Here is a 24,918-nt window from a genome sequence, read left to right on the forward strand (position 1 = left end):
CCTCTAACCTTGAGCACATTATCCGGTTAAACTAATTAACCCCTGGGCCGCAAAACTTTAATTAGATAACCCCGCTCTGTGGAAAGTTGAAATGCGAGTAAATCAGGTTGATGGCTAACTGACTGGCCGACAGTCGGGGCTCCAGGTTCACGGAGTTCGGACAAGTTTAATTAGATCTGCATATGCAATGAGGACCCGAGGGTTCCCGGTAAGCAGGTTAACGAACCGCCGGAGTGGAGAGTGGCCGGCAGTCAGTGTGCGTTTGGCGGCGAAAGGATGCGATGGCTGGGAGTTCTGGCTGGGACGTATGTGTCCCTTGCGATGGCCTCTCTGCACAGCATTCACACCCTCATCCCCCCCGAGGGGTATGAGATGCATCTGAAAGTACTGCTGCAAAGAATCCTGTGGACCGCCAATGTGAAGAGATGCTTTAGCGTCATCACGGATGATCTGCATTATCCCATCTACGATCGGGTGTTCTTCGAGTCGGTGGGTCGCCAAGTAATGCCCTTCTTCGTGATGCGGGCCAACGCCAGCGAGGATCTCCAGAGGCCCCCCAAGCAAGTTGAGCTCTTCTTGGGGGCCATCAAATCCAGCGAATGCGAACTTAATCTGATCACCATCCTGAACGGCTGGCAGGTGCAGCGATTTCTCAGATACATCTACGAAAATAGGTCTTTGAATTTGCAGAAAAAGTTCATCTTCCTTCACGATTCACGACTTTTCGAGAGGGACATGGTCCACCTATGGAGCGTTTTTGTCGGCACCATTTTCCTCAAAAGACAGTTGGACAACAAGTGGGTGTAGTATTTGTGTTCCCTTTACTAAATGCTTCAGTAACTGGAAAATATTTGAGTAGATTCAGCATTTCCACTGTAGCCTTTCCGGGAATTTTGAGTGGAGTCCTGGTTTTAAAGAACATCGCCCAATGGGAATTGGGAAAAGGCGTCAGTGGAAAGATTTTATTTGCGGAAAAGACAAGTGATTTGTATGGTAAGTAATGGAAGTAAGTAAGTAAGTAATATCTATCTATAAAATTAAAAATAAATAAATATCTTTAAAAAATGTAATAAGGGGAGGTACTACTCAATCCATACGCTTTTTGAAATCTCTTGTCAATTCACATTAGGTGTCTAAAAGTATGCAGTGAATAAATAAAATAACTTTACTTCTGAGCTCAAAAATATTTTTTTGCATACTTTTAGACATAAAAATTATATTTAAAGGCACCCCCAATAATGAGTTTATAAATAAAACCGCTAGGAACGAAATAAATTCATTTTTTTTACCTTACCTCTTACCTTTGATTCCTATCCCTTTACAGGAGCCACGATGCCTGTGGCCATATCCGAGCACGTGCCCATGGTCTTGTGGTTAAACACGACCAACAGCTTCCAGGGAGTTGAAGTGGAGATTATGAATGCCCTGGGCAAGGCGTTGAACTTCAAACCCGCTTACTACAAACCCAACCAAAGTGAAAATGTGGACTGGGAGCTGGAGAACGGCTTTGGAAGTGGCAATCTCGATGGATATGGACAGAACGAAAGCCGCATTGATTCAATGCTTGTTGAGGAGGTGGTAAGTGGGCATTAGAACAAATCTGTATAAAATGTGATTGTGATATTGGTACGTATGCCTTTGGCAACTTGTTGACTTATTAACCTATTAATCTGCCCAGGCTGCTCACAGTGCGCGCTTTGCCATTGGGGATTTGCATCAGTTCCTGGTGTACCTGCAACTGGTGGAGCTCAGTTCGCCGCACAATTTCGAGTGCCTGACCTTTCTCACACCCGAATCCTCGACCGACAACTCCTGGCAGACCTTCATCCTGCCCTTCAGCGGCGGCATGTGGGCGGGCGTCCTACTCTCCCTCTTCGTGGTGGGCACTGTGTTCTATGCCATTAGTTTTCTGAACGCCATTATCAACAGCAATGTGTCCTCGGGCTTCTTTCGTTGCCTTCGACGGAACCGTGGAGTCCCCATGGATCCGCAGATATATCGCCGAGTTAGCTTTCGCATCGCCATCAGCCGCTATCGTCCTTCTAAGGAATCCCGCAGACCCAGGGATCTATTCGACGACTACGCCAACTGCATCCTGCTGACCTATAGCATGCTCCTTTATGTGGCCTTACCCCGAATGCCCAGGAACTGGCCTCTGAGGGTCCTGACTGGTTGGTACTGGATCTACTGCATCCTCTTGGTTGCCACGTATAGGGCCAGCTTCACAGCCATTTTGGCCAACCCGTCCGCAAGGTAGGAGATATTTATTTTTTAAAACTCAAAACATTTAATTTTTGGCTTACAGGGTTACCATAGACACCCTGGAGGATCTGCTGAGCTCCCACATACCACCCTCTGCTGGCGCTACTGAGAACAGACAGTTTTTCCTGGATGCCTCCGACGAGACTGCCCGGAAGGTGGGCGATAAGATGGAGGTAGTCGCACAGAGCGATGATCTGGTAAGAACTTATAAGAAAAAAAAGTAAATTATGCGTATAGCAAAAATCAGTTGCTTTGCCAAAATTAGTTTTCATTAGGGTATTTCAATTTTTAAAATCAAAATGCAATTTTTTCAGCGAAAAAAGATTAGAATAATTGGAGCAGCGATAGAACCACGTTCAATGTTCGATTCATATCGGTTATGGCCTATTCACACAGAGGGAGTTTCCGCTTCAGAGACTTTCCCTTCCGTATGAAACACATGTGGCTCTTTTTTTTTTGCTTCAGAAGCAATTAAGACAATCCACGGACATCTATTCAGCATTCAGTATTTTATGAAGTATTTTTTACAAGTTAAGGTGGCATGTATTTTTATAAATACTTAAAAGGGACCAACCGGTTCTAACTTGTAAAAATTATTGTAGTGCACTGTTGCCCAACAAAGTCCGTATTCAATTTTTAGTAAGCTCATCCTCGATAAATTTTAATGAAGAAATCATCCATCTGTATTTAGTTTTGCATTTACGGAATTTTTAAGTTTCCATTTTTTTGCGGACTGACCAAATTTGCACGTCTTTTTCCTTAAGTTACGGATTTTTATGTTTGTTATAATTTTTTCTATATTTTAAGCCCGAAACTTTTTTAAGAATGGACGTGGTATCTATTCTTTCACTAAATTTATGATTTATATTGACAGTGTTTATCAAATGTTGTAGCAATGAACTTTATACCACATGATAGAAAAACAAAAACCAGTTCTAACTTGTTTCCAACGACAAAATATCTTATCTGTGTGATAAGCGTATTTGGTCGCATTTTTTATTTAACGGCATTAATTCTTCAAAGCAAAATAATCTGGTGTGATATGAAAAGTATTCCGGTGACTTAAACGCTTTAGGAGAGACTAATTTGTTTAGAAATATAGAGTCGGAAAAAAGGTCATGGACATATGGACATTAATGCTTCAAGGGAAAATAAACATAAGTAAATAGAAAAAAACTGATATTTTATTGATAAATAAAATTAAGGTTGTGTTTACAATACATTATTATTATTATTTTTAATTTGCAGACCGCTCGCATAGCCAAAGGTCACTGCGCATACTACGACAACGAGTTTTATCTCCGCTACCTACGAGTGGCGGACGACTCTGGATCCGGAGTAGGATCAGCTCTACATATCATGAAGGAATGTGTGGTCTACATGCCCGTAGTTCTGGCAATGGAGAAGAACTCGGCGCTGAAAGACAGGGTTGACAGCTCCATTCAACATCTGGCAGAGGGCGGTAGGTGGCATTGAGTTCTTGGTTCTTTATCGAAAAACCCCATTTCATTTTCCCTAATCCACAGGACTGATATCTAAGTGGCTTAGGGACGCCATAGTGCACCTACCAGCAGAGGCTCTTGCCCAACAAGAGGCTCTCATGAATATTCAGAAGTTCTGGAGTTCCTTTGTAGCCTTGGGTATTGGCTACGTTATGTCCGTTCTAACTCTTCTCGCAGAGCGCTGGCATTTCAAGCACATTATCATGAGACATCCAATGTATGATGTATACAACCCAAGCTTGTACTACAATTTTAAAAGGATTTATCCGGAGCAATAAAGCAAATCTGTACTCAAATGTCTGGTCTGTCTATCCAAAGTTACAAAGTTACAAAAAAAAGTTAAGTAACTTTAAAAAATTTAGAATTGACACAAGCCATGGATCGTAGTTAAACCAATATTTTTAGGGTAACTCAATCCATAAAAAATAGTTTGTGAATAACCTATATAATTTTTAAAATCGTTGCTGCATACTTTTGTGTTTAAGATTTTACGTCAGGATAACTATGTATGATAGTTATTTAACTATTTACAGTTGCAATAACAAAACCATACTTTATTTTGCACATAAATTTAAAAATATTAAGTTGTTCATTGCCCAACGTTAATATTCTCAAGTACGGCAACTTGTCATTCCACCGCAACATTCCACAGAGCAATGATATATGCACACACATGCCCAATATTTATAATTGCCGGCAGCAGATGACAAATGTATCTGGTACTCAGGGCTGAATGGCAATGGAGTGGCTGAAAAGTCTTCATTGACGCACTAGAAGCACCAAATGCAGAGTCGGACGGAGGGGCCTTGGTAAATGCGATCGATGAATATAGTGCCGTTTATCACGAGGAGCCAAGTGGCCTCAAGTACCAGTGGCAATGTGGTGAATAAACTCAAGAGCCCGGATTCCTTCAATCACTTTTCGTAAATACTGATTTGCATTGTTTATGAGTTAATGCACATTGGACTTTATTTGTTTATGGCCATATCACAAATCCTGGGAAAGCTGAATTGATAAAAGCCCATAAATAAGACCATTCTTAAGTGCCAGACTAAACTCAAACAGAAAAAAGACCCAAAACAGTGCTATATAAAAACGAAAATCCCCCAAGAATACCGCGAAGATTGGGGCTCACGGGCACTTCAGAACTTTTGAATGGGAATGGGAATTAAAATTCAAATTTTCTTGTGATGAGGTAGCCAGAAACCAGACGGCTATGCAATAAACAATCCAAAGGTTAATAACAATCATAATAATTAATAAGCTTTTGTTTGCCCATATCTTCAACTGATTTCAATATTTCTTTGTTTTTCATTTAAAAATAAAGAATGTGGAAGATGAGGCAATCCACATTTCGTAAAATGTGCCTACTGACAGATAAATGTTACGGGTTAACAAAATTACTCTGCTTCGTAGGAACAGATTTCGAAGAGGGAGAAATAAAAAAAATTACCAATAGCTAATTTACCTTGTTCAATGGTAAAAGTAATATGTGTAATCTTACTCGTATTTGTTAAATTAAATTTAGTTTATTTTAACATCTTATTTTCTGCTGGTGTTTCTAGCTGTCCATCTGTGACCGACGATTTTCGCTTGGCTAAAAGCTTAAAATGTAATTTATTTATTAGTCAAATTGCACAAATATTTGATAACATTTGTTTACTGATTCCGAAGCTGGTATTTTTTCCACCGTGAAATTGTTTCGTTTTGTTTTGCTCTGTGATAAATATTTATGGGGGTTTTATTTGTTATGCTTTAGCTTGAGCTTGTTGTTTACATTCCCATTTCATATAATTTAATTAGTTTTGCCCCATTTTATTGTGCTTTTTGTTGGCTCTCGCCGTGACGGACTTTTTCCTATTTTGTGAATATTCAGGGATCACATGGATTCAAATTCAGTTTAATTCCCTCACTCAGAAAAATAATTTCTAGTTTCACTGAAAATGCATATCAAAAAGGTTTAATTGAAGAGAAAAAGTTTAAAAAATTAGGATAAGTATCTATATAGTATGTTCTTATTTTATAAATCGCCGACAATACGCAAAAAATATACAAAAAATACCGAAGACAGTACTTTTTCCCTACTCTACCTAACCAAAAAAGATACTTATCCTATCAGGCCTGAATTTGAAAATAAATATAAAAAATACCAACAGGTCATAAAAAAAATTGGCCGGTGTAAGTAGGCCTTTAAAAAAATGCCACGTGGGTGTTCTTGACACTGACAAAACGATACAGAAATAAAAAATAATTTAAAATTCCACCTTTCAAGAAAAAAGAGAGCAAAGTAAGAATGGCAAATAATAAATACGCGGTTGGTCCAGTCAACTACGATAAATATATTACTTGCCCGTACGACAGTGCCCACCGTATATTGCCAATCCGTATATCTAAACATTTGATAAAGTGCTCCGGGAATCCTAAGTTGATTAGGTGTCCTTTTAATGTAACACACGTTTTCTCGGCGGCCGCCATGAAGGTAAGTAGCCTTCAACTATATTTTGTATTCTAGAAAATGGTGATGGATGGTATTCCCGATTGTTAGGATCACGTCATCGAGTGTCCCGATCGCTCTTCCTTGGAGCGCTATAAGATGCCGGACTCGTTGCCCCCTGCGGAGCCGCGAGCCAACAAATTTGAGGTCGAGACCGAGGAAGATTGGGACGTGGAACCGCCTGCTAAGACCTACAATCCCAAGAAGTACTGCGAGGAAGCTATGGTGATAGTCAACCCGCAGGGAATTCCACCGGCCGCACGCCGCGAATTTCGGGAGCGCGAACGCAAGCGTTTCCTGGAGAACAACAAGTTTTAGATGTCAGTTATTCATCAGTTAAAACCATATTATAAGCAATGTTAAGAACTTACAAATTGTTTTGTATTTTCAATCCACATTTTTGAAAAAATGAAATATTTATAATATATAATAAAAAATGTATATATAATTTCTTTGAGTATCTCTGAGTTGATTCGACTTCGAAGTCAACAGGCTGAATTCTTTGCTTTGGTTTCGCTTTCAGTGGATACAAAATCTAATTGACGTTTCCTTTTTATCCCCTCAACGCTCCTCCCTCTCATCACAAATTTTTACCAGCAACAACCACCCACACACCACTCTGACATTCCCGCATACAACAATATTGTTTTGTTTTTGTTTTGTAATTAAAATTCAAATATTGTTTATCCAAGAGTCCGCATTTTACAAATTCCACTTTCGTAACTTGTTTACTTTCATGGAAAATATTCATGTATCCAAATCGTTCGTTGCATATAGCTATCGAACTGAATTAGGTTGAGTTGAGATTGAGATTCCAGTAACAATGCGCAAAATGTGGTAGTTTTTCATATGCTAGAATAAGGAAAGGAGCATTTTCGCATTAGCACCCGCATCATCCCATTCAAATTTATTGGCGGACGTTGAACCCGAAAAATTATTTTAATCCAAACAACACTTCTGTTCCTTCAAATTTGTTTATTTTTGTCATCGTTTATTTTGGTTATCTAAAATTATTGGAGAAATAAAATAACAAGAAATAGGACACTACGAAAAACAATGCTTTCTTTAAATACTTAAAATATACAAATTTTAAAAATGTTTTAGACAGCTGATGTTTAGTGTTCTTGCATTACAATTTAATTATTTTAAAATATATACTCGTATTAAATAATCATTTTTAAAACCGGGCAACTGCTCCTGGAACCTTTTGTTGGACATTTGAAACTGTTCAGAAAAAGTCTTTGTTTATAGTATATTGTCTATTGCTTAGGCTGACTTGGGCATTTGGATTAATATTAAAAATACCGGCTGCTGTAAAGATACAATAGATGGTTGTTAAAAGTAACTCAAATCCACTGATATCCAGGGAGCAGTTGCTATATGGACACCGCCACCACTGCAATATAGTTGACATTATTCTGTTGCAAATGATAAATATGTTACAATTTGGTTGGTTTAAAAGCGAATACCACATATGCTCCATTTATATAGTACTAATCTAGGTCTGTATAAGACGTACTCAGCTAGTGTGTTGTAGGCAAATATAAAACTAGACCGTATCGTAATTTGTTGTGCCCTCCTACTTTCCATCGAGTGTTCGCAAATGTGTATATATAAAAACCTACAGACATGAGTTCGTACATGAGTAACTACAAATTCGTACCGAAAACAATTTAATTCCTTGGCCTGCTCCCAGTAATCGCATTTGGGCAAAGAAAGGGCTGGTTTCGAACTTATTCAATTTAGCTCACATTACCAAACAATTCAATTCCTCTTGGTCAGTTTGCCCGATCTTTTGGGTCAGCAATTCTTAAAATTACATTGTTTCGTTTAGCACTTGATTGCAGTCATTTCGGCTCGGCTTAAAGTCGTTCTCCTTCTAACCCTTCTCTCAGCCAAGAATACATCTGAGTATTTTTTCAATTATCTTAAAGTCATTGCACCATAGCCGACATTGTTAGAATATCTATTCGAAACATATTCCATAAGTTGAAAAATAATTTTGAATCTTAGCCTTTAAAGAAGCTCAAGCAGATGATTTTTGAATGTTTAGTTTAGAACTTCCCTAGTTTGAACATTTAAAAAACGTTTCTGCTATGGCAATTGGACAGATCAGCAGTGAGTAACTTTAGCATATTCAGTTTATTGGATTATTCGATGATTTTCGGTTTTCAAATTATAAACTCCATTCAAATAAGTTCAACAAGCCTGGGGAAAATCATGTCAGCTAATCTATTAATGATATTTTATCAACTCTGGTAAGGGGTATGCCTACGTCGCATCATCAATCGTTAAGAATACAATATGTTATACATATATATAGTTATGTATATATCGAATTATTTATCACTGTTGCTGGTTTGCGTATTGTGTAAGGTGGCCTACTGTGCGCCCTGGATCGCAGCCTCGCCGGAGTCCGCCTCAAAAACGTCGTCGGAATCCTGGCCCACGTAGTCGACCTCCTCGTCGCCTTCCACCTCATCGTTCTCGTCGTAGTCATCGGGGTACTCCCCGAACTCTGAGGACTCACCAAGCGTCCAGGCGTCGTTTTCCACGGAGTTTCGCGGGCTGTAGCTGTTGGCCCCGCTCGTGATGGTCAAATTGTTGGCTGGGCGCAGCACACTGTATGCGGAAAACACATTTATTAATATTTTAGTTAACTTTGAATACAAATAATATTAATATTTCTATATGCACAAATCGAAATGCAAACAATTTGGATGGATGTGTTCTTTCTCGATCTCAGGTGAGTTTTATTCTAGCGAGTTCTAAGAAAGCTTTTAATCGTTGTCTAGGTGTTAGCTTGGTCTACTGACTGGCTTATGTGAGGTTAGCGGGTTCCGTGGTTAGGTTGGTTAGGGGGTGGCATGTTAAATGTGATGTCGGTTAGGCTTTAAACAGAACAAACATTTGTACACTTTGCAAAACCATTTGAGAAATGTTAACTAAAAATGTATACTATATGGTTGGTTAAGTAGGTAAGTAGGTTGCAGCAATTTACAAAGTAATGAAGATTCTTCGCCAGAGCAAACGTAGGGTTTTTAAATTTTGAAAGATCCGGAAACTGACAATTGTGGTTTAACAATGGATTGTCTCAGTGGCTGCAGTTGGGACTTTCCTACAGATAAATAAAAGTAATTTAAAAAGCACAAAAAATGGGCTCGTCAACAGGTTGTCACTTTTAAACAGAAATTCAGTTAGGCTAGTTAATTGCTTTCATAACGAAGTTAAACCTAAAATATTTTCAAAAAGCACCACAATCAATGGTTAATCCACATTTCCAATTTCCCTAATGAGCTACTAATGCAGATTATTGTAGTGATTTCGTCGACTGTTGCCTTTTGGATTATTTTATCGAATAACCAACGGCAAATCAGTCTCGGGAATCCCCTCTTATACGGAGTTAGAATCGATGCGGTTAGTTTTCAATCTTCGAGAGCAGTTTATTGGTCGAATTCATTGCTCAGCCAAACAAAATCAAATGAAGCCGCACAAGACAAGTAACTAACGAACTGACGAACAAACAAATTGGTCGAGACAATTGCACAACGGCGAACAACAACGAAATGATTGATATTAATGCATATAATATTCAACAGTAAAACTACGACTGTTTCTTAAAGAATTCTGTATTACATGGGCAATGATAGCGCACAATCGGCTTCGGGCTGGCTGTCACTATAATATATTGGTTTCTAGTTGTCGTTGCTTTGGAAAATCGTATTTTCTGCGGATACTATGCACGATAGATCCACTCTCAAAGTGATCGTTGTTCGGTTCGATTGGGGGACTGTATTTGGCACTAGAATCGCATCCTAGTGATACAATCTGCTGCTGCCGCTGCTGCTTGCACCGTGTTAGATCGTGTGGCATGTTTTCGTAGTGGAAAGTATGTGGTTTTTCAATTTGGTTTCGTGGAAAGATAGTCAACTGAATGTTTACGTGCGGACTGATGGCTCAGAAATCGGTTACTAGCACACCATCCGTTGGTCATAACTGTCCACGGCGGAAGTGGGAGCGCGATGGCCTACCGATTTTTATGGCATTTTTTCGTAGTGTTGGTTGGTAGTGGTGGTGTTGAGTGTTGGGGTGTACAGAAATTAAAAGAGAAGAAATCAATTAGCGAAATCATAAATACAGAATGCTGGATCATTTACGACTTAGTTCCTACTCATCCGATTACACTGAGCGGTGTTACGTTACGAATTCAGTACTGAACTCGTTTTTGGGCTCTACTTAAGTTTAATGAGAAATTATAAGTTTCAACTAGGGGTGAGTCATGAGAGATAGTTGGATTACAGCTAAAGTATTTGTCTATGTCCAGAACGCACCTTTACCTCTAGCCGCGATATTACCCACAACCTTAAGCTAATAAAAGAACCAAAATAAAGGTTACAAATCAAAGGCAGACATTAAAAGTATGTGTAAAATAACTATAGAATAGTGTATCGAAGAAGGAGACCTATGAAGTTAAATATAGTTCCTAAGATCAGGACTTAGAGCTAAATAGCTAAGCTAGTTTCGTATAATATTCGTATATATATATCTATGCCGGATCTAAATTATGCTATACGTTGCTAAAAGTACAGATTTTATTTTATCAGTGTATACCTTCTAAATGAATTCTTCAATGGACAAGATTCTCAATCTGCCAAAAAGATTAAGATATAATAGGCTTAGAAAATAACAAGAAGAAAGAGATAACCTGAGTACAGATTTTAAGCTAATAAATCACTTAAACATTTTTGCTCCTACGCAATACGTTGTGTTTTAAAAATGTTTCTAGATCTATAAACACAAGGTTAAACACATTAAAAGTTACCTAGGTAGATCTTTTTATTAAAGGGGTATTGAAACTAACGACCAATGAATTACCTCTCAAAGGGCATTTCATCGACCTCATCGTTGATCTGTCTCTGAGCTTCGCTTTGTGCACGTCGCGCTTCTTCCTTCTTGCGGCGATCCTCGGCGGCCGCCTTCATGGGATCATAAGTGGATCGACGCTTCCACATGGCCATTTCAGCCTCCTTCTGCTTGTTAACTGATGGAATGCACATGGAATTTTAGATTTCTTGAAGTTTTAAACAAACTAATAGTTTTCCCACCTGAGGCATCGCGACGCATGGCTGACGAGTTTCGTGATCCCGGATTTCCGCCACCCAGCGAGGTAGTACTGGTGTTCATCGCCGAGGCAGCGCTGCGCACACTCCGGTTACTGGCCCTCGTGCCCTCGCCGCGGCTCAAACCCATGGAGGAGGCACTGGGACTTCGTTTCATTTGATCTGCCGGCTTCAGCGTGCTCTTGGCATCGTTCTTGCGCAGGAAATTGTTGGACTGCGCCGACTTGTACTTGGAGATGTCCAGGTACTTGGGTTGCACACGCTGTTCCCTAGCATTTGAGTTGACGCCAGCATTTGCGGTTTGGAGCAGCTGCTTCTTGGCATTGGCCAAGGAACTGGGCACCTGTTGCGCCAGTCGACTGAGGCTTGTTTCCCTGGGCATAGACTGCCGGGTGTTTCGATTGCCGGACCCGGGAGCTACCCTCGGAGCACTCTTGATTCCCCGCCGCGGCATTTCGGGAGTATTGGGACAGGCCACCACACCAGCTCCACTTTGTACCAGGCTCAGCTTTCCCGCCGGTGCTGAGGTGGGTTTGGCCGGAGCCTGTGTTCCGGCCACCCTTTGTTTGCTCCTTTCGATCCGCATCAGCAGAGCCTTGTTCATGCGCGTGTTGCTCAGCGGCACGGAGCCTTGGCTCTCGTGGTTCTCCTCGGCCTCCTCCTCCTCGTTGCTGGAGTAGTAGGCCCCGGTGGTGCCCATTTCATCCTCGTCGTTTATGTAGTACTGCAACTCGTTGTCGTAGTCGCTGTATGCTTGCTCGAAGTTATTGCTGCTGGCGGACTTCTTCAACTGCTGCTGCTGAACGGTGCTCAGGGCGTGGGCGTGGCGGGCAGCGGGCGGTGTGTAGAGGTTCTGGAAATTGGGACGCGCCTGACGCACAGGCTGCTGTCCCTGCTGCTGCTGGAAGCTACTCGATCGACGCAGCGGCGACAATGGGGCACCAGCTGGCTCAACCTGGTCTACTTCCTGGCCAGGATCGTACTCGAGGGAGTTCTTGCGGCGACGCAATTGCTTTAGAAGATACTCGCCGCTGGTGAGCAACTGCAGCTGCGCCTCGTTGATGCTGCTGGTCATGAGCGCCCGGTGGAGCGGAGATCGTCTATAGCCACCGCCTGCTCCTGCGCCCATTCCCGATTCCAGGCTGTGCTGCGGACTACTATGGGCCGGCGATTTAACCGAGCTCCTGCGTGAAAGCGACTGCTGCAGGTTGTTGATGGCCGCAGCTGTGTGCTCCAAGTAGGCATCCGTGGGTGGACGCGAGCGACTGGCACTGCGCGCACGTCCCAGCGTGTGCAGCGGCGAGGGAATCTTGCTGGGACTCTTGGGCGGCTTGTAGCCCGGCTCCAGCACCTGTCCCCCATTGCCTCCGCCGCCGTGGCTGCACAACGCCGGATCGCTGGCGTAGTCACAGTCGCCCAGCAGGCGGTACCGCTCCGCCAGACTGCGATTGAGTTTGGCTGCCGCCGCGTACTGGCGCTGCTGCTGGTTGTACAGACTTAGGCTGTCATCCGTCAGGGAATCGCCACCCGTATCCGAGCAGTTGTAGCTCCGGGTCATCAGTTGCTAAAAGGAGAGGAGATATCATTATAATGACATGAATACTTGGTAATTCGAATAATCACTGATGACCAATGGATTACATATGTATATTTTCTTAAAGATGTGCTTTAATTTGTATAAAGTGGTGTGAAAATATAGTTAAACAAATCTTTTTATAGATGCCCATAAAAGTGTGCTTTATTTTTGTTATCGTTTAGTCATGGGTTTGAGTCTGAGCTATATGTGTGTTTACATTGTGTACACATTTACGGCAAATGTCAAGGATATGTAAAATATTTTAAATTTGAGTAAAAATTGGTAAGAGGCAACAAATTAAAATTGTAAAAAAGGTTGTTTTTACAGTAAAATAAAATTATAAATTTATAAATGGACTAAAAACATTTTTTTTGTGAATCACAAATTCACACCCAACCAGTTTGAGCTGCAAGTTTTTTTTTAAGGCCAACACTGGGTCAGTTCTACCAATCAATTCTTATTGTACAATAACATTAATTAAGAAGAGAATCTCATACTTCAAGTCTGCCAAGCCAAATGATCACAAACTGACTTTGATGAGTCATCATATTAGCAATCTAATCTTCACTCGTTAATGGGATGAGGTAAACAACGCTGGCTAAAAAATCTATTCGTAGTTTGAGCTTGGTGAGCTTTGGTGAGCTTTGGTGAGGCATTTATTAGCCCAATTTTAATCCAATTCAAATGAGGGTTCGTATTATGAATATAAAATGAAATCTTCAAAGTCTCAAAATCCAGACATTTAAATACATTGGGTTATGGAGCCTAACTTTGAATGAGATCCTCAAAGAATCTAATGGTGACTCACTGACTGCCAAACTAGCCGGACAAGATTTGAATATTCAATTGGTGTTTTTCCATAAAATCATTTATCAAATACCGTTGGCCAACCGGTCGGCATCACCATCTCACCTGTGCCTGCGCTTGGGCCTGCTGCTGCTGCTTCCGCCGATTGGCAGTGGTGCCACTCACATCCTGCGCCAAGCTCCTGGCTCGGGCATTGCGCGCCCACTCCTGGATCCAGTCCTGCTTGGTCTGCGCCGTCTGCAGGAGGGCGGCCTCCGAGCTCTGTGTGGGCGTGGTGCGAGTCTCCGGCAACTGGTGCTGCTGATTGGTGCTGGTGGTGAACACATTCAGGCGGTACTCGGCCTTCTGGCGATCGGTGGCCGATCCGGACAGGGCCTGCGTGTGCCTCAGTTTAGCCTCGTTGCTCACGTACTCGGAGCTGTCGATCTGCGAGGTGGACAAGCTGTGCGAGTGGCGCGTGAGCTTGGGATGGGTGTCCAGGGCCCGCTGCTTGGCCAGCACTCCGCTGGTGGTCACACTGGTGAAGCAGCCCATGTCCGCGGCCGGCGACGGAGGAGTGGGAGGCGACAGGGGCACCTGCTGACGCAGCACGCGACTCTTGAGTTGATCCAGATAGGCACCTGCAGAAAGTAGGCCATATATGTTTATACTATTTGTTAGCCAAGAATCATCAGTAGCTTTCCTCACCTGTGGAGCTCCTCTGGGCTGGCAGTTGCTGAGGTAGCTGCTCCTGCAGCGGCGTCTCATGGTAGTAGTTCACCTCCAGCACATTGCCGCCCCGGCTCGACTTCACTGGCAGCTGTTTGGGTCGCTGCTTGGCAGCCGGCCCCTTTCCGTTCCTATCGATGTTCATGAGATCCTTCTGCTCCTCCGTGTAGTTATCCCCGTCGAGGGTGTAGGTGCCCGCCTCGCTGACAGCGTCGTTTTCGGCCAGTGGCTTGCAATCCGCTAGAGGCGGCTGTGGACAGAGCATCTCCACCTGGCGCAGGGCCAGCTGCATGGCGGTGGAGCGGGGTGTGAACTGATTGGCCGTGCGATTGGCCACCAGATTAGAGGTTCCCTTGGTCGCCGCTGGCGGAGGTGGCAGCTTGGATCGACTGGTGAGCCTCGGGGCAGGCGCACTTGGTTCGGGCGCATTGGCAGAACTCCGCGGCGACCAGCTGTGCCGCTTGGAGGCGTCTCTCACCCGCGAGGCACTGCGGTCCCGCACCCGCATCTTCACCTGCACCGGAGGTGCCTGCTCGCTGCTGGGCGTGGCCGCCGTGAGGGAGGAGACGTCGTCCGCCATGCTGCTGCCCGCATCCAGGCTGCTCCTCTGCGACTGCCGTCCGCTGGTCGAGGTGGCCGTGGTGGTGTCCTTGTCCGTCTCCAGCTTGGACATGGAAGCACCGCGCTTGTGGCGACTCTGGATGCGCTCCATCATGTTCTTGTAGCGCGCCGCCTGAGCCGCAGAATCGTTCTCCGAGGCATCGAAATGATCAATGGTGAAGGCCAGCGATGCCTTCGTGGTGGCATTCGACTCGCTCGAGTTCTCCTCCTCATCGCCAGCCGGTTTATGGTTGGAGTGGCTTCTACTGTGGCTGTGGCTGTGGCTGTTGCCGGGTGGAGTGCCGTGTTGCGGGTTCGCTCTGCTCTGGGCCGCCGCTGCAATGGAACAGAAGAGAAGAGGCAACAGACACACAATTAAATTAGCATTTATTTACAGTTATTATTGCCTATTATTACTTTTATTATTAGCGTTTAAGCGGTGAAAACGAAACTAAGCTCTTGGCGTAAATTAAACTGAACTCAACTGATCGCAACTGAAGTGGCAAGCGGTCGAGTTAGGAGCTGGAGGAGGTGCAACAAAATGTAGCGACTCAGGAGCGGTTCTCAGTGGGTGTGGTAAAAAGAAAATATTTTATAAATTCTATTAGAGAAAACATGTAAAAGTCTGTATTAAACAAATTAAAATATATTTATCATAAAATAATAACCAATATTAATTACGAATTAACCAAATTTTGCAAAAATGTTTAACTTGTTAACCAAATATGGATCAAACCAATTAATCAAAAAGCCCAATTTTAGAAACAAAATTAATTCCATTGAGAATGTTAGGGAACTGAGTAACATCTGTGTCTAGATGTTTGAGCTTCAAGACAATAAGGGAGATGTTTTTTGTAAAGCTAATTAAGTTATTTTACACCAAACATTCTCCTTAATACACAAAATTATATTACGTTTAGAAAATATGAAATAGAAAGAAAAATATGATTATTAACTTGTTGATCAAATACGGATCGATTCCATTAATTTAAGCATAGGACTGGCAAATTTGGGGAACACGTTCATAATAAACTGCCACCGAGTAACATCTGTGATCTGGATGTTCCAGCCCCAGACAAATAAGGAAGCTGGTAATCAAGCTGCATCCCGGATGACAAAGTCGAGGTATTGCTTCCACCAAGTTCGCCCTATTCAAGGGCCCCGAAACGCCCACCTGCAGCCCGGGGAGATCCCTCACCGCTTCCGCAGACAGTTTCTACACGTTTCCGCGCCCGAAGCAGGGAAAAAGAAAATCGAACAATTTGCTTTCAGCTCTGCCACGCGAAGTGGCACAAGCACAAGCTCACAAACACGGTAGAGAGGTGGGAGACCATCTAGGGGGCCGCCTCTCAGAATCGTGATCTATGGATGGGTAGCTCTACACGTATGTACTCTATATAAGGCGGTCAGCCGCCCGGCAAGTGAAGGTTAGAGTTCGGTGATTTCGGTCAATTGCAGGTTTTTCTCTGCCTGAGAATGGGGGTGTTCCGCGGGGCAGACCCACATTGCTTTTACGCTCCGCCAAACTTTACTGGCCGTGCAACTTCCGTTTCGTTAGCCATGAAGATGTGTTTCAAACACCACAGCCACGTTTACCATAGATTTCACAGCCTTATTTTAAGCAAGTTTTCGGTCACGAACCAAAGTGTATTTTTTGGCTAGCCATTATTATGAGTTTGATGTGCAATTAAATAAGGAGTCAAGGTGATAATGTATTGTTATTAGCTTAGGTGTGAAATTAAATTAGATACAGAGATACATATCTTCTTAATATATGAAAAGCTTGTGTTTAAAACTTTGTAATTGGTGCTTTGCATCATGTTCATTGCTGCAGAAAATTGCAGTGCCTATCTTTAAATATTATATTCATAGCCAGCAGAAAAGTTTCCACATTAATGCTTAGAGATCGTTTTGATTGGCACAAATTAACTTGTTACTGTAATTGTACCCCAAGCAAGGGTCTCAGATATCAACCTCAGATGTAGCTGTTCAGTCGGAATCAAAAAGGGAAATGTTGTGCATATTTTCCTTGTTCTCAATTCTTCTTATTTCCGGTATTTAAAAGCATTATTTTTGTCATTGTCATTTAGCTTAAGATTGAAATATTAAATGTTCCAATGATTTATTAAATACTATTCTTAATTTACAAACAATAAAAGAAGATTTATAAATGTAGGACTAGTATATCTTTGTCGTTAAGTCATAAGGCAAAATGGATCCACTGTTAATATTTAATAGAGCATATCAGGTTGCCAACCTCATATTATTGGCTAACGCATTCAAAAGTTCCCCAGATTACAGATCTTTACAGTAAGAACTTGTTAACTTTGCTGGATAATGATAAAAAAAACCGGTCCAGAGGAGTGCAAGAAGGCCGAGGAAGTTCCAATTTGGCTCGAAACTAGAACGACATTACCCGCTTGTTGGATCACAAAATTTGCAATCTAATTTGGCAGGAAGTACAGGCCCCTCCGCAGAGCGCAGCAATCGGCGATAGACAATAGACCGCAATGGGCAACGACTGACTAGCGGCAATTACGCTGCCCACTGTGCATGGCCATAAAATGTCTTCTATCGAGTTATCGCTGGGCTCCGTACCCTGCCTTTTTGCGCCAAGTTTTCTATGGGCCAACAATTGAAAACTGTTGGCACAACACAAATGTCGGGTATTATTGCCTTTATTATTGCTACTGGCCGTTGCCGCAGACCGTATGTCGAGTAGTAGTGCCAGAGCTCGTTTAAAAGTCTTTTGTTGGGTTTTGCTCGGCTTTATTTGGGAGCCGTTGTGTAGTCGCTTTTACTTTTCGCAATAAATAAAACAAAATATATATATTACTTTTCCTCTTTTTGTCGGTCAGCTGGCTGCCATTGTTGCTGTTTTGGGAAAGTCGAGCAGAGGAAATTGTGTGACCGCCTGCTGATTTGGGATCATTTGCTTTTCACTAACCAAATTTCGGTTGGCCAATGTGCAGTCGAGACAATCGTAATCGGGCGAATGCAAAGCGGAAATCGATAACAAAATCTCTCACGCTACCAATTGGTTTCGCTAATTGCATTTGGGCTTACGTCATCGGCGATCAATCAGGCCTGCTACTAAATTATGTATTTCGGTGTGGGGTCTTTGGTTCCACTTCGATTTGGTTGCCGTTCGAGGGGGTTAGGTTCTCACATTTAAATAAATGCTATAACAATTTATTTATATTTTTTCTGCTCCGCGACACCAGAGAAAGCCATCGCTGATCATCATCATCTGTCATCTGCGAATGAGGTCATCGACTGGCGGCCATTTGTTGCGCCTTGTTATCGGCGATTGTTTGGCTTTTACGGGGCGTTTAATATTATATACTTGAGATGTTGGGGTGCTCGAGTTGAAGAAGAAAATTGTTGGGAAGTAGTTCAATAATATTTTATATTTTCCAATCTTGCTTGAGAGCAATTATGTGTATCTGAAGTCCATTAGATCTCGACCATAAATATGGACCGACGACTAGAAAATGTTTATCTATGTGGTTGAGTTGAACCGCTTTTAAAAATCTATAAATCACAGATGACATTAAAATACCCCAATTTCCTATTTTAGATTTGCTGACACATTAGACTAATTATATTTTGGACAAAAACATAATGATACAACATTTTTTAAATATTTTAAAGACGTTTCTTGACAATGCGTTCAAGAGCCCACAAATTAAATAACACCACTAATTAAGCATGCCCAAATGATTATCAATTTGGGAACAAGGCCAGAACCAAGAGATTTGTTCTGAATCTGTTTGATTCTTGGGTGTTTGCCAAGAATTATTGCCTCAAATTTATATTGGATTGGAATGTGCAAAAGTGAGACGTAATGAAAATACACACGTAATGCGAAAATGTATTCTATGAAGAAAGTAGCACGTGACCAGAGTGGAAATGTTCCAATTGCGTTATGCACATCAATCAATGTTTTGATATAATACGTATTCATTTATAACTTTTAACCAATGTGAAGGAGGAAACCATTTATATTCAAAACTCCCCCATTTCAAAATAAGTTACTTTCAAAAACCTTCGTCATCGCAGTGCATTAAAACAGTTTAGAAATGACATAATACCCTATTTGCAGAGTGGTTTCACACTTCGACTCTCATTGTCAACGCCACTTGAATGAAAACATAAGTTCCCAGGTCCCCTCTTCCCTTGATTACCCCTGTTCAAGTGCGACGATTTGTTTTTCATAAATCTCCCCTTTCGCAAGGTTTATCAGTTTTGGTTTCTTTTCGAAACGCTTGCCAACCTTACACAATTATGACAGTCACCGTCATTATCTCACTCATTTTCATTCCTTGCACGCAACCAAAAAATCCAACAGTGAGACAGATTTGCGACCGAGTATCTGGATGTGGAAGCGGATGACTCAGCCACCGGCTGGGGCGTTGATCGATCGGAGGTTACTGCGATCCGATCCAGGCCGCTTGTCTGAATGCCAGACTGGCCAATATTAATCAGAATCACTTAACAGAAAACAAAGGAATGCAAGCACTCGAGTGCGCAAATCGCTTAATGAAAACGTAAACAGAACTTAAATATTCGTTAAAATATGTTTTGGGCTGTTGAATTTTAATCCGAACCACGAAAGTTGTTTACCTCAAAAGCTTTAATAGTGCCTTGTCTGAAAATTTGCATTCAAAGCAATAATATTTATAACGCCTTTTGTCTTTATAATGAAGGTCGAAAAGGTTTAAAATGTCTTGCTGATATTTTAGCTTCAAGTGCTTGATCTTTTTTTCAATTTTAATTTTGGGCAACAGCCAAATTTATATTCACAAATTTCATTCAAAATATTGAACACGTGGTGTTAAAGTTGTTTAATTGCAACACTTGAGAACCAACATAACAAAGAAAGAAATAAATGTTTTGGATTTGTAAACATTGGACTTTAGAAAAATAAATCCATTTTTATTTGCTTCTATTTTTAGTTGTTCCTAATACTTTGTAGTCGAAGTCATTATGCAACTAAACAAAGGCAATGTATAAACTCCACATGTTTCAAGTAAACACTTCTTACTTATTTTTAAAAGTGATTATACCTAGTCACGGTGCAAAATATCGCTTAATAAAATTAAACAAAATTGTTTTTAAGAGTGCAACAAAATATTTGAAAGAAGTATTTCCGGACTCTCCAAAAGAAGAACATTATTTGCGCATTTCAGGATTGGCAACTTCTTAGTTTGGTGTCATATGGCCATGAATACAAAAGGCAGCACAAGCTGATGTCACTGCTTTCGCGGGCTATTGATCTCGTTCCACTTTCTCGGAACCAGAATCGAGAACTCGCTTTCCGAGCCCACTCGGCCCACTGTGCCAATCTGAGCAGCAACATAGCCGAGGTGTGTTTGCGGGTGTGTGTTTCGGTGTGTTTGTGAGTGCCAGGCATGACTATTGCAATAAATATTTGCGCTTAGTCGTGGCCACAGACTCGGCAAAATAACTTCATTAAAAATTCAAATTAACAGGGGAAAAAGAAAAAGCAAAGACAGGCCGCAGCCTGGAACGACAAAAGCCGGAGCAACAACTCCATGGTTGAATTAGCCATCAATTGTCGCCGGTTTGCGGTTGCTGCCTTATCGCACCGACTTCTGTAACTTGAGTATTTAGCATTTCAAATAAGGTAATTTAAGCTAAAACAGCCCTGTTTTTAAAAGGACTTCAAAAAACAGTTTGTACAATGATTAACTCTTTGGATATTCACGATTTTTGAAAGGTTAAAAGTTCTTCAAGTCCAAAAAAAAATGTAAAATTTATTTGTTCTAGTTATTGGGACTTGGACAATTTTTAAAACCGATTTTTAATAAACATTAATAACTCATACATTTTTACTTTATAAAAATAATTTCTCTAAAATGCTAACACAAAGTTGTACAAAGGGTTCAAAACTAAACCTTATATGGTTAAAAATATCAATTGGTCCTACGAACTTGTTATCAATTGTTGTAAGTGAAAGCTAAAACACATTTTTCAAGGTTTCCGTTTTTTCAGAAAATTAGCTATTCATAGATAAAAAATGTTTGTTTGGCTAGCAGACCCCATATGAATTTACTTTGTCATTATCCACTCAAGACTGGCATTTACAAAAAAACCCAACAAAATGTAAAATTATTTTCGAATTGCATAATAATAAGGAATTTATCCTTGGAATTTCCAATGCCATGTGCGGCAAATACTTATTTATTATGTTAGTTTGTAGGAATTTTGCATAAGTTAAAGGGATAGAGCGGTGAAGTATCTTTTGAAAGGTAGTTCCTAACTTCCAGCCACAAATTCAGCCTTTAAAAGATCTACATACTTAAGCTTAAACTGTACTTTTCCATGTATCTCACCTTTCTCGGCCGGCGATGGTGGCGGCTTGCCAAGGCAGAACTTGCCGCAGGACTCGTCGATGGCGGCGCCGAGGCCCACGAAGCCGGGATTCACGGGGTTCCTGAGCTGCACGTGGCGGGGCGAGGGGATGGGCGAGTGGGCCGAGGTCGTGCCATCCGGACTGTCCATGATCTCGGCGATTTTCTTGATGTTCTCCGGCGTTGTGTCGGTCTTTTCGCGTCCGTCGCTGCTGTTGCCATCCTCGTCGCCGTAGTGTGTGCGGCCGATGGACAAGTTGTCGCGGCTCTTGACTTTGGATGAATCAGCAGCTGCAGTGGCCGCCACGCCCCCCACAGCTGACTGGGGGGCGGCGGCGGCTGCTGTTGCGGCTGCTGCCTCCACTGCGCCAGCTGATGTCGCCGCTGCCGCCGAAGTCGTGGTGTCATTCGCGTATGATGTCATCTCGAGCCCTGGCTGGGTATAAATTTTGCAACAAATCGGAGTTTATTGTTGGTTCAGGAGGTACGCCTATTTTCGCCGCTGTTCTCTGCCTACTTAGCTAATTAATTAGCTAGGCATTTCCCCGATTTTCCGGCCTTCGTTGCGTGCTGTCTGCTGTCCGCTGCCTTGCTGCCACTACGCTTTCCACATCCTGCTGCGTTCTAATGTCGTTTTGTGCGTGCAGTGAATTCCAGTGGGTTGCTTTTTACCTGGCGAGCGGAGGTGTGAAAAGGGCATTAGCTGTGGTCGCCGTAATAGTGGTCAAGTGGCTGATAAGGTGGCTATTTAAAGAATAATATAGTTCCTTAATGAAAATGGCTAAAACTTCCATTTAACTTTGATAGATTGCAAGAAAAATGTAGTTATTAACTTGGAAACTCTTAAAAGATTCAATTTGTAAACATTGCTAAGTTTCCTTGATACAAAAGTTTAATGAAAATGTATCTACTTATAGCTTTTTATGGATTTTTGACAGGGAGCTACTATTATTTTGACCGCAGCTGTACTTTAAAGGACGGAAAACCCTTTTAGTTCTCCGCTTGAGGATGCGAGATCACGCCCCAAACGAAAACGGAAGCAGTGCGACACGTCGAATAGGTAAATGACCAAGGAATTTCCAATTGTGCGACGCGAGTTTTCCGATTGGACACTTGGAAAACCGTTCGGGCATTTCTACATGCGTAAAAATAGCCGAAACGCAGAAAGGCAGATTCTTGGCTGCCTTTTCAAGGTTGCTTTTGTTGTGCTCGAGAACCTAATCGGATATTTTATTTTTACATTGAACACTTTTGGAGGCACACGCACACACACGCGCACACAAGGGCTCTGGCGTTTGCGGCCAGCACATACACACTTTCAAGGGCAGGGTCGGTCCAATTGGACTTCTCGCTGGCATATTCCTTTCGATTTTCACTTGCTCGGCGGCTTTATTTTCCGTTGTTCCTTCTGCAGTTGATAATGAACTTTTCTTTATCTTTGTCTCGATTTTCCGACTCGCGACACGCGTTCGCCTTTCAGACCAACGCTTACTCACGGCAATTCAGTCAAGAATGAGCGTCGCAGGTGTGCGTGAGCTGTTGGCCAGGCCAAAAGTGACGCGAGAGCGGAGAGAGAGGGAGCGAGCACGCGACAACAATACAATGGAGAGCGCACAGCAGTGTTGCCATCTACTGGCCATAGCTGGCTACTAAAAAGCCAGAAATTGATTAAATGCGGATATGTTATTTGTAAATCCAATGCATTAATGTTCAGGCTTTAAGCGAAGGAATATCAACTTGATTACAAAAATGGTGTAGAAATCGAAAAAAGTAATTTGAAGACCTAAAGTGTCTACATATATTTTAAAGTAATTTATCAAAAGTAAAAAATTGCTATGCTAGCTGTCCAATGTCTAATGATGTTTCAAAAACACATTAATTTACTTGGTGTTTTCCAGTAGGAAAATAGCCAAACCTGGCTTGAAAATAGCTTGGCAGGAAGCTCTCCAGCAAAGTATTTGCTTTTGGAGAGAGAAAAAAGGAGAGTAAGCAAACAGCTGGGAGTTGCCGAGCATTTCAGGGTTGTCGCTTTGAATCTAGACAGTGAACTTTTCTTTTTAAAAAACATAATTCAATGCCAAGACTAAAATAAATACAGATGGCTTTCTTGGTTAGACTCAGCACCCAATTAGGTGCTAAACAAGGTTATTGGTGGAAAGTCTTCAAACCAAAGACAAAACTACAGAGAGCTGGCAGCCCTCTCCTTTCTCATCTCTCTCTTCGCTCTTTTTGGCTCTCCCATTGATTGTTTTGGCCTGGCCAGAAGATAATTAACCCGTTGAATAACACAGAACAGACCAGAAAACAAACACAAATCAGATAATACAGCGAATGAATCGCTTTCTGCAGATTCACGCTTCACTGGGCACAAATATCCGCAGGCAGTGCACTCGACAGGTGGCCTTCAAATGGCGACGCTTAGCGCTATTTTTAAAACGAACACTTGCGATCACTCTCGATTTTCGCGCGAACAGGTGAACTAACTTCAGTTTCCGTTGAAATGGGCAATTTAATTCACCAAAGGAGGAATTTGGAAGACTGGACAACTGTCAGATGGTCAAATGGGCGAAACAAAAACAATTGCCGCGCAAATGATAACAAGAGAGAGAGAACATTTCCTCCCTCTCTCTGCGTGTATTGTATTGGCATTTGCTGCCCCACCAATTTTTTCTCGCCCCTTTCAATTGGTGCACTTGTTTCGCGTTCGCTTTTCACAGCTTATTTTTCACTTTTCACCATTTCAATTGCACTATTTTCGGCTCGATGAGCTGTTCTTTATATTCACACAATCAATGGGTTTTATGGTGGATTATTTACTTGCTGGACGAAGCAAAAAAAACAGCGCCTGGAATCGCAAACTTTTTCGTTTGTTGTGCCGTTGTTGTTGCTTGAATACTACGCTTTTAGGCAATTTTGCCAAGCACTTTTGCTGGGATTTTCGGTATTTATATACTGAAAGGTATATATAATTTGGTATACATAAGTGGATTTTCGATTGGATTTTCAGTATTTATATACTGTATTTTATTTCGTATGAAAGTTTATTTAATTTAAAAGTTTTTTTTAAAGCATTATAACCGTGGGCTTTAATGGTATTTTGATTTTAAATAACTATAATAAAAAAAGGTAATTTTAAAGATCTTATTGAATCCTGTTATATTGAGGGTAACCGTTGAATTCGAAAGCACGAATATTCAATAAAGATATTAGAAAATAAAATTAATGCATTTTTGAAACCGATGCTCCTGAAACCATGCAAAGCATTTCCCTTTGCTATAAAATGTTTGATTTTTATAAAATTCCTACGTAACCCACAAAATGTTGGAAACGGGCGCGTTCGGAAAATGTATTCAATGGAAGGAGTGAGTAACCATAGTGCTTGCTTATGGGGCTGAAGCTATCAATAGATAACATAAAGCAACATGTTGATAACCGATTGTGGATATACATGGGTTACTTCTAACACAAAATC

The 24,918-nt window shown here is 41.7% G+C and overlaps 3 protein-coding genes across 5 annotated transcripts; 2 read left to right on the forward strand and 1 right to left on the reverse strand.

Moving 5' to 3' along the window:
• The first annotated feature begins 276 nt into the window (after nt 1-276).
• On the forward strand, nt 277-4,042 carry LOC108027965 (uncharacterized). Its single transcript, XM_017099589.1, has 7 exons — nt 277-797; nt 860-993; nt 1,325-1,578; nt 1,679-2,253; nt 2,306-2,459; nt 3,511-3,724; nt 3,789-4,042. The coding sequence occupies exons 1-7, from the start codon at nt 277-279 to the stop codon at nt 4,040-4,042; spliced, it is 2,106 nt and encodes a 701-aa protein (XP_016955078.1).
• A 1,895-nt stretch (nt 4,043-5,937) lies between these two features.
• Nucleotides 5,938-6,632, forward strand: LOC108028215 (gametocyte-specific factor 1 homolog). Its single transcript, XM_017099879.3, has 2 exons — nt 5,938-6,243; nt 6,310-6,632. The coding sequence occupies exons 1-2, from the start codon at nt 6,058-6,060 to the stop codon at nt 6,574-6,576; spliced, it is 453 nt and encodes a 150-aa protein (XP_016955368.1). The 5' UTR covers nt 5,938-6,057; the 3' UTR covers nt 6,577-6,632.
• A 581-nt stretch (nt 6,633-7,213) lies between these two features.
• On the reverse strand, nt 7,214-24,345 carry LOC108028351 (uncharacterized). Of its 3 annotated transcripts, XR_001768385.3 has the most exons (8): nt 24,264-24,345; nt 21,429-22,118; nt 14,449-15,405; nt 13,867-14,381; nt 11,364-12,942; nt 11,134-11,299; nt 9,895-10,285; nt 8,732-8,880 (listed from the first exon to the last, which is right to left on the reverse strand). XR_001768385.3 is itself a non-coding variant. In XM_017100105.3 (7 exons), the coding sequence occupies exons 2-7, from the start codon at nt 21,868-21,870 to the stop codon at nt 8,640-8,642; spliced, it is 3,900 nt and encodes a 1,299-aa protein (XP_016955594.1). In that variant the 5' UTR covers nt 21,871-22,118; nt 24,264-24,345; the 3' UTR covers nt 7,214-8,639. The 3 variants fall into 3 exon arrangements, 2 of the variants coding, with proteins under 2 accessions (XP_016955594.1, XP_016955596.1); XM_017100105.3 differs by lacking the exon at nt 9,895-10,285 and having other exon boundaries at nt 7,214-8,880; XM_017100107.3 differs by lacking the exons at nt 9,895-10,285; nt 24,264-24,345 and adding an exon at nt 22,763-22,964 and having other exon boundaries at nt 7,214-8,880.
• Nucleotides 24,346-24,918: the final 573 nt, after the last annotated feature.

The sequence above is a fragment of the Drosophila biarmipes genome, chromosome 3L (genome assembly GCF_025231255.1).
Source record: "Drosophila biarmipes strain raj3 chromosome 3L, RU_DBia_V1.1, whole genome shotgun sequence".
NCBI classification, from domain to species: Eukaryota; Metazoa; Arthropoda; class Insecta; order Diptera; family Drosophilidae; genus Drosophila; species Drosophila biarmipes.